The sequence below is a fragment of the Palaemon carinicauda genome, chromosome 9 (assembly GCF_036898095.1).
Source record: "Palaemon carinicauda isolate YSFRI2023 chromosome 9, ASM3689809v2, whole genome shotgun sequence".
Taxonomy (NCBI): domain Eukaryota; kingdom Metazoa; phylum Arthropoda; class Malacostraca; order Decapoda; family Palaemonidae; genus Palaemon; species Palaemon carinicauda.
Window position 1 is genome coordinate 60652372 of NC_090733.1, and position 10255 is coordinate 60662626.

Sequence of the window (10255 nt, forward strand, 5' to 3'; positions counted from 1 at the left end):
ATGTGTCCAGATTAAATCATTGTTACCATTTGGAAAAGCTAATTTTTATAATGTGTACATTGTCAAATTTTAATTCTTACTAGTCCTGTACAATTGGAATGTTGGTGCTAAATATTCTTAAAATCTCTTCTCAGGCTCATTGAAGACCACTACATTCGTAATGCTACCAAAAGAATTGACAAACACCAGGCGAGTAACCAGCTGATCAACATATCTATTCAGTGTGTGAAAAGGTTGAGCACGATTTTGCTGATTGGACAGTGTTATTGTTATACAGTAGCTACAAGTGCCAGTCTATTCTGAATTTTAAGATTGAAGAAAAAGTTTAAAAACATTTTACCAACAACATTGTTACTTAAGTCTATACCAAAAGTACAAATCAGTGTGCAGTTGTATTAAACAGCTAATATATGCAATCTTATCTTAGCTAGTGGATCTAGCATTTCCCATTTATTTTTTGTACTTTTTTATAGTTTGAAGATCATCAACATATTTTACTTTTTTATTCAACCTTTACAGGATTCTTAAATAATCAAGGTTGGTTTTTATTTATTGTGTAACTTCTTGGATTATCTTTCTGAAAAGATGATACTTTAGAAATGTCTTCCAAGCCGTATTTGATTGTGTTACAGCTCTATCAGAAACCTTGTTCAACAATTTTGGGCAATGATGACTTTGCAATTAACAAATAATTGGAAGAGCATTTGTTTATTGCTGTGTAAATTGCTGTGCCAGATATTTAGGCCAGTGTCTGCACTTGTAATTTCAAGTGTTAAACCAATTTGACACTCCAATACTAGCCTTTTTACTTAAAGACTTGTGTTGGAGGTAAATAAATGATTACATACATTTGAAAATTTGGTGCTACTTAGATTGAAAAGAGGGAAATTATGATTGAAAGGCTTCCCTAAACTGTCTTAGGAAATGTAGTCATTTTGGGCTTAGGAAAAAGTTTGCTGTTAACCAAACTGTTTTCATAATAGAAGCATGTTTTATAAAAAAAAGTTATTTTTGTGCTGAAGTGAACATACAGTAAATTCCTTTGTTTATTTCTTACTATGTGACTCCCAGTGAAACCTTGGTGTCGTGATTGTCATATAGTATGCTTGTCCTAAAATCCATTCCATATCTGAATTGTGTAAACAATGATTCTGAAAGTATTTTGTATCGTTTTGTCCTGAAAGTTACTTCATATCACATCCCAGATATTGTAAATTGTTTGAATGTATATTATTTTTTTAGGAGTGTAGTATTTCTCATAAAGACATTGAAAGACGATAGTCCTGAAATTGAGCTGCTTTGAAACTCGCAATGACCATTATTTCAGTATAGTCACATATTTTTCTAATAGAAGTCACTTCAGCATGAGAACCATGAAGCTAGTTATTGTCTCCATTAGGCCTACTATTTTTTCATCCTAAATCCTAACTCACAGTATGATGTAAAGATTTGGTGTTGGTTGTATGCTCAGAATTATTCAAGTTAATATATCGTCTTATAACATTTGCCTTTTCAGCACTTTGCCTGTTATCCATTATACAAACAAATATTTTTACTGAATATTGGTATGTTAATAAATTATACATTAGTTCTATTCTTGCCATACAGTTTGGAATATTAATTCAGTGGCTCACAGTTAAACTTTAATGATAATGAACGTTATCCTTATAATACATGTAATTTTGGTATACGGGGGCAAATGAAAATAAAATCGTGATTTTGAATTGGTGCTACCCTCATAGCAGAACTTTTTTTAGGTTCTTGAATATTTTGTGAGTACCTATTATTGTGCATGCATCATTGTCGAATATGAAATCTCTCTCTCTCTCTCTCTCTCTCTCTCTCTCTCTCTCTCTCTCTCTCTCTCTCTCTCTCTCTCTCTCTATTTATGATGATGAACTGGACCATAAAGGGTTTAGTGTACCTGTTTATTCCTTATTAGGTATATTGTTGCATCCCCTCATTCATGCCAATGTTTAAAATGTTTTCTACATCATAAATGACTATATTGTCGTTTTATATTTATATATAAAAGCATATATTTACGTATAACTATGTAAAGCAATAGGTCTCTCTGATCCTGTGTAATTTTTGTCTTTATCTACACATAATTTATTCTTATTATTTTTGCTGTAGTAGAGCATTATCATTTTAAGAATGGATTTAATCTTGAATAATTGCATGTGTGTAAGGACTTTTTGATTGTACAATTCTTATTTTCTAGAAATGCATTTAGATTTCCCTTCTTGTTTTTCTATTATCAAAACTTTCTGCTGCATTGGTACAGCACTTGACTAGCTCAGTACTCCCTAACATTATTCAAAAGTTCCGTTTCATGGTCTCAAACTCATTTATTGGGGTTATTACTTTTTCATCTTTTTAATATTTTACAGGTAAGCTGCAAAAGGTTCACTATCTTTTATTTTTCTGTGATTTACTTCAGCAGTCAGTCTTTACATTACTCATTTCTAATGTCAAGTTCTTCTATTTGATGGGTTTTTTTTAAGTATAAAGTTAAGGTCATGGTGTTTCTTTTTTCTTCATTAATATTTGCAAGTGTGATAAAGTTGGTTTGTTTACCAGGATCACAATTGGTTAGCATTTTTTGCTTCAAGTTATATTATGATCGACTGTTTTAATCGTGCTCAAGATTATTTGAGACTTTTTATTATAACCAAAAAATATTACAAAGAAATTTGTATTGGACATTTTGAACTTGTACAGACTTGGGAAAGTATTTTATTCTTTTTATTAATTTACATCTTGAAGGAAAATTTTTGGTAGCTATACTTTACTTTAGAACCTTTCATCTGAGAGTTAATCTTGGTTTCTAAATAGATCTGTTGCTTATAAGAATAGTCTAGATACCTCAGTAACTAAATTGGGAGTTAAAAACTGGAATACTCTACTAAGCCTAATTTCATTGGGCATATTCAGCACTATATTTTTTCTTGACAAATGTTTATTACCAACAAGAAATTTGGAAGTGAAACCCCTCAAAAGATTAAAGAGTTATAAAGATTAGATCACTGACATGTAAAATTGCAAACCTGACATTGATTTTGATGTCATTCATTGCAATGACAATTGGTTTTTGTTATTTATAAACAATTGTCATGTTCGTATTTCAAGCCATCCACTTGCATTACTGGGTACTGTATTAAGAAGGAAATGAATACTACCTAATCTTTTCATCCTCCCCTCTTCCCTAATTAACCCTTTCATTTGAAATGTGATGTGAAAAAAGTAATTTGTTATTCATGATAATTTATGTGCATATTTTATGATTTTTGCCAGAGCAGATTGTTATTACAATAGTATAAAGCTGTTCCTTGTCAATGTTATTGTGCGTGAATAATGATTTTTTTTTTCAGCATTACATCACACTGATTGCTTTGTTTGAACTTTTTTTCTACAAAGACTGATTTTTTTTAATGCTTCAGTTTTGATTCTGATTTCTTTTCCTTTTCATATTTTGTTCATATCTGTTATTGGTATTTAGACACTTTCTTGCCCAGTTTGTGATGCTGATATTGTACAATAGATCCTCAAATTTGGATTTTTGATAGATTAAAGTTTTGGCAGAAAGGGAATTGAATATGCAGAATTTATTTTCATAGGACTGTGTAATTTCCCCTTACTCAAATCATTTACAATTAATCATTCATTTCATATTCATCATTGTTAACCTTTCTTTGTAATATCATTTCATCCTTATGCAAACCTGATTCTGTGTCTGTACTTGTCGTGTAATTAGTGTGTTATGTATTTTACATGTGTTGTACATAGAAATGAAGTGGCGGCTATTTATATCTCACCGGTGGAAATTACCCCTTATTTTAAGGATCCTCTGTCCTGTGGAAAATCAAACAGTAGCATAGCGAACCTTGTCCAAGCTTTCCTGTTTTTAAACACTAAGTTTTCTTGAAATTAACCTCTTCTGTCACTGTCAGCAGAACATTCCAGCATTTCTTTTGATTATAGGCTGTACTTTGCATTGAACTTCTATTAATAGCATAGAATATAATTCATATACTGTCTTCCATAAATGGTACTGTTATTTGTTTAATCAGGAATGAGCTATTTTTGTCTGGAACATAGTGAATAAAAATCTTTGGATTACTATTGGTTTTTGTTTATACTGTACCTTAAATATGTACAGCATGATATATCAATTAACCCCTTTACTACAAAGCAGTGGATCCGCCCTCAGTGGGAAAGGGACAACTCCAACACCCCCGACTCAACGCTAGGACAACTCAACACCGGGAAAACTCAACAACGGGACAACGCAACACCAGTACAACCATGAAACTATGCAACTATAAAATGCACAAACACACACACACACATATATATATATATATATATATATATATATATATATATATATATATATATATATATATATATATATAAAATATTACAAGGAGAACCATGAGGGAAAGTAGTTTGGGATAAAGAAGCGTTTCCATTGTTCATTAAAAAGGGGCAAGTAAAACAAGTGTATATATATATATATATATATATATATATATATATATATATATATATATATATATATATATATATATATATGGATGACAGGTAAAGTAGTGGAATGAAAGGAGATATCATCTAGGTTAATGTGGGTAAGGGTTAGGTTGGGTAAGGAATGTAGGACGTTTGTCAGTGCGTATGGGCCAGGTAGTGAGAAAAGTGAAGAAGAGCGGAATGAGGTCTGGAATGAATTAACTAGGTGTGTATAAGGAAGTATGTAGTTGTCTTGGGTGACTTAAACGCTAGAGTGGGTGCTGGAGAGGTAGAAGGTGTCATTGGGAAGTATGGCGTACCAGGTGAAACTGAGTGGCACACTCCAGTCATGTAAGGAAAGTTCGTCTCAGATTTCATTCCAAATTGGAAGTATTATATCATAACAATAAATGCTATATTAGTTTTAGATTCACCTTTACCTTGCTCCATCCATATATATATATATATATATTTGTGTGTGTGTATGTAAAGGAGCCGAACCAAATAACATTATATATATATATATATATATATATATATATATATATATATATATATATATATATATATATATATATATACATATATATATATATATATATTCAAATAAGCCATATATATTTTTGATACATTAATGTCTGGATTCTCTTAACGACCTCGGGATCAGAGCCCCAGGCGAAATCACACAAAGACAAGAGCTTGGCTCCGGCCGGGAATCGAACCCTGGTCGGCAAGCTTGTACAGACAGTGACTAACCCACTTGGCCACTGTCTGTACAAGCTTGCCGACCAGGGTTCGATTCCCGGCCGGAGCCAAGCTCTTGTCTTTGTGTGATTTCGCCTGGGGCTCTGACTTAGTCACCGAGGTCGTTAAGAGAATCCAGACATTAATGTATCAAAAATATATATGGCTTATTTGAATATGAAAAACACGTAAAAATGTGAAAAATTTATCATTATATATATATATATATATATATATATATATATATATATATATATATATATATATATATATATATATACTTACAAAGCTGGTCTAGTGAAGAATAACTACAATGGTTTATTCATGATTTATTCATATATTTCATTTGTGCATTAAATAGATGAATAAGATAAGTTCCATGTGCTCTGGAAAATTTTCGAAAAACCTAGTGATAGATCTTATCTTTTTTTTTATTTCGAGAAGAAAAGGCGTGCGGGGCTAGCTGGGAGAGTCGTCTTGCGGGTGCTTTGGTATGCATCTGAGAGTTGCCTGAAAACACCGGGTTCACCTCTTGACATTTTTATCTAGTTGATAACTCTGGTGTCGGCGTTAAGCCGAAACCCCCACGCTTCCAGAGCGATTTTAAAATGTTATTAAAGTACACAAATAAAAATGTTACAAATCTTCCATTATATAATTTTCCACTTTTTTTTTCGTTAGCTGCATTTCTTTTCTTTTCTTTGCCGAGTATCCGTGTCTAATATATGTAAATATTGTTTGTGCCATAGTTTTATTCTTAGGCAGGTCCCACATAATTTCCAAAGATTAGTGTGAATCGAAGTAATAGATGACTGAATAGCATCCGCAGTTCTCCACTTTGTCTCTAATGGCATTTATACATCTTCGGTTCTCAATTTCTGCATTAGGTAAAGTAAGTGACGGACTACAAACTGTAGCAAGTATAACTGGTTTACTTGGATTAAAGTCTTTATTAAAACGGAGACGATAACCATTGTAGAATTTTTCATAACGTCAATAGGCTCTGGTTTTAATCAAATCGTCTGTATGCTTCTCGTTTATGTAATTTTCTTTGTCAACCAATTCTCGTTGTCCTTTCGTTGAAGAAATGTATGAAGGAGACATGGTTCAAAAAAAAAAAAAAAAAAACTGTAAAGACAATAATAAAGCAAATTAGATTCAGATCGATTGCAATTTTCAGTATATGGTTTCACTTAAAATGTAGTTTATTCTGAACAATCGCATAGCTCATGTGATTAAAGCTCTGTTTGCTTATTAAGTGGGGGTGAAAAGTGGTAGGAGGAAAACATAGTGGGTGAAAGTTCCTTGGAGTCACAATTTTGTCACGGACATGGGTCATGATCTTTACCTAGAAAAGTGAAAGAACCACCAACGGGTTCAATTGGATATATCCCCTGATGGTTGGTTTGCTTCTTAGGTTACAATATTCAGCAAAATGTTATTTATTACTTACCCAAGCAACATTAGAAAAATGATGAGTATTGTATTGCAGTGATATTAGAGAGTATATGATGTCAAATGTCACAAACAAGCATAAGCAAAAAATATATATAAGTCTGTGAAGATTTCTTAAATGTTTCCCATGGGGAGTGAGTGCCACATAGATCTGTTAATTAATAGCCTAACATTAAAGAGACACTGCATGTTTTTGCTTGAGTATTTACCATATCAAATTAAAAGAAATGTACGCGTGAAATTTATTCTAAATTTTACGACTTCATTTTCATTACCTAATATGACAGTCCTACGGTTATGGAAAATATTATTCCATTATAGGTCGTTAAGAAATCAAAACAATAAAATCGGTAGAGTGATGGTTGCTTCGAGCTAAGATGATGATTAGGGGCTGTAGTTTCTGAGATGAATAATGGTATTAAAACAAGAATGTCACATTATTGAGTCGCCAATCACTTCGTTATCTACAAATCAAACATAAGTGACTCGTTCGGTTACTATCTTTAGTACTCAAACATTGGGAAAGATCAAGGAAGTAACGGATACAAAAGGGCAGAGAAAATACTGCCATATCACGAATGAAGTAAACATTTATTAACCATCGTCCCTCCTAAATCTCAGTTTTAACTAGTACTAATCCCGAAACATCACTAAAGTAATGTGTAATGATGGATGGAGAGGGGGTGGCCAGTTAATTTCTATCGATTCAAACTTAGCGCACCGTTTTATGATCCATATTTTTCACACATTGCGTATATACTTGAATCTTCAAGTAGTAATATTGCGTTTCTTCTTCGAAGCCTTTTAACCAGTGGGATATAGAATTGAGTTCTGTTAATTCTCAAAATACAATCTACCTTTACATTTGAATTAGGCAGAATACCAAACGGAAGGATCCTTGTCATAAGCAGTCCTTCGGAGTACCCTCAACTTGGGCAGTTCAGTAAGGGAAGACGAGAAGAGGTAGAGAGGGATAACAAATTCTTTCCATATCCTCCTCTCTCCACATGCCCCTATATGTAAGGAACAACAAGGAACTAAAGTGAATCTTAGTTTAATCAGTGATTGGACAAAGCACCTATATCTTAAATCACATAGGTATTCACATTCATTAGTCCCATATAACTGAAGAGGGAAAGCCTTTCCTACTTGGCTATCTTCGCAGGCTCAGCGGAATGTTCTTTAAACATGGCAGCAAGATCTTATAGTCCTTCATGCTTTTCCAACAAGCTTGTGAACTTCAGTTTCCTTATCTGAAAAAGGCAAAAATCTTATCATCCCTGCTAAATGCTTAGGAAGGACATAATACCAAAGTAGAGGGCCCATTCAGTTGATGCTGAAAACCATACTTTTGGGTGAGGTGAGCAGCAATACCTATTTGTATAGGGAATAGAAAGAGTTTGACCTCACTGCTGTTAGGACAGTATGTGAAATTACTGCATACTTCCTATGCCATTTTCTGTACTTTACTTTCTTTACTTTAAGGGCTGCTTTTCTGGTCTCTTTACTTTAAGGGCTGCTTTTCTGGTCCTATACAGCAGGGGAACTCTACTCTCTACAGAACTAATGGCAGCTTATTACGTAGTCTCGGGGCCGCATCTTCTAAGGCTCTGGAGCTTACAGTAGATATTTCTCTAGGTTGCAATAATTTAAAACCATCTATAACTATTCTCGTGTCAACATGATTTGTTAGCATCACAATGTGTAGCAATTCTCTTAGATATTTTATACATCCGGTTCTGATAACTTGATGGGTTATTGTACATTTTTTAAACTGAATTCACGCTTTGATAGGCAGCCAGTGTAGATCAATTAGTATGGGAATGATGCTTTCTCGGGGTGAGAAAACTTTTATCAGTCTTGCTCTTCTGTTTATTATGCTTTGTAATTTCTTGAGCTGTACATTTGGTAAATTGCAGTAGATGGAGTTACAGTAGTCATTCCTGGTCATAACACAGTTTATCATAAGTTTCTTCGCAGAGTGATATCCTTTCTTGTTTCTAAGTCGATAGTTTGAAAAGGCAGTTTAGGGTATCTGGAATGTGTGAAATCAAGTCAGTTAAGAAATTTTCTGGAGGTAGTAATGGACTAATTTGTTACACTTGTCAACTTAGATTTTCGGCATTATTTATTTTTTTTTTTTTTGGTTGTACACAATCAAAGGCCTCTTTTCTTTCTCGTCATGGAAATACACCACTAGTTTTCTGTTTTTGTTCACAAAATCAACAATGTATTGTTCATATATTTTCCTCAGTGCAGATGTCAAATGTTTTATCACGTGGTAACTCCCCATAATATCCCTAAAAATTCTCACTTAAGTAAACTGGCATTCCTCTCAACTTTTCACCAGGTTATTAAAAGCATAAGTCATTGCCTATAAAACTGTAGAACATACGAGACGACCACGTTTAATACCGGAAGATGTACGGTAGAATTTTTTTTATTCAGGCAGAACATCTTGCCTCAGCTTAAACTAAATCAAGTGAATTACATGACATTAAATACTGTTTTGCCTCACTCACCATTTCTCATTTCATAAGCTTTCAAAATAGTATCCTTAACATGAGTATCTATATAATGCACAGATTCACGATCACTTTACTGTTATTTTACTTTGTTTTTACATAAACTCATATGATGCTTCTTTTTCACACACAAAGACAATCATGAACAAAAACAAAAGGTGAATAGACTCCTCTCAAACGTAGGTACCTGACAATTTTTTTTTCTCTTGCCTGGAACTTTTCAGCACTCCTTTCTTTCATATACACCTTCCTACATTTTTAATGCACTTTCACACATTTCAGTCATTCTAACTGAGAATGTTTTCCTTCCTTCCTTCCACTCAGTGTAATAATCTGTCAGTGTCTTTACGACATTTCAACATCTCGAGTCTCAACCTCAAAAAGGTGTCCATCACAAACACTAGCAGATCCAGGAGGGAGCAGTTACGTGAGTCACTCCCTACCCCAACTTAAAAAAAATAATAATAATAAAGTTTGACTGTTAAACTTGGGGGTTTGAAGAAGAACATTTTTACTATTAAACTTGTGGTTAAAAAAAAAAAAAAAAATTTGACCCTTGAAATTGCGGTTTTCAAGAATAAAAGTGTGGTTGTTAAACTCCGCCTATGGATGGGAAATATATATTTGTTAGTTATCTTTATTTTGAGGTTTGATTCTTTGCTAAGTTATTTTGCTTTTTTCAAGTTTTCCTACGGCGGTCTCTTGCTCAAAGGTTAAAAACTTTTTTTGTGATTCAACATTTGAAAATAAATCTATGATAGTCACGAGCATTAGTGTGAAAACCATTTTAATTACATAAATATGAACTATGGTCAATATGAACTCTTATCCCCTTCAGTGGACAAGTAGTTTAGGTGTTTTTTCTTTTTGTATTGACTATTATGAAAACCTGTTGGCTTTATCAATGCATGAGAAACCGGACGATACCTGTCCTTTCGGTCAATAGCTTGATATAATAAATTACCCAAAAACTCATTATGATAAATATTATTAAGATTTTCTTTAACCTTGCACAACCC

The 10255-nt window shown here is 33.1% G+C and overlaps 1 protein-coding gene across 1 annotated transcript in view; it reads left to right on the top strand.

Annotated features, from left to right (window-relative positions):
- Nucleotides 1-4123, top strand: part of pbl (epithelial cell transforming 2 pebble) — a 501682-nt gene extending 497559 nt beyond the window's left edge. The window contains exon 19 of the mRNA XM_068379544.1: nt 135-4123. Coding sequence (XP_068235645.1) covers nt 135-143 — 9 coding nt within the window. The 3' untranslated portion in view covers nt 144-4123. The remainder of the gene's footprint in view (nt 1-134) is intronic.
- The last annotated feature ends 6132 nt before the right edge of the window (nt 4124-10255 follow it).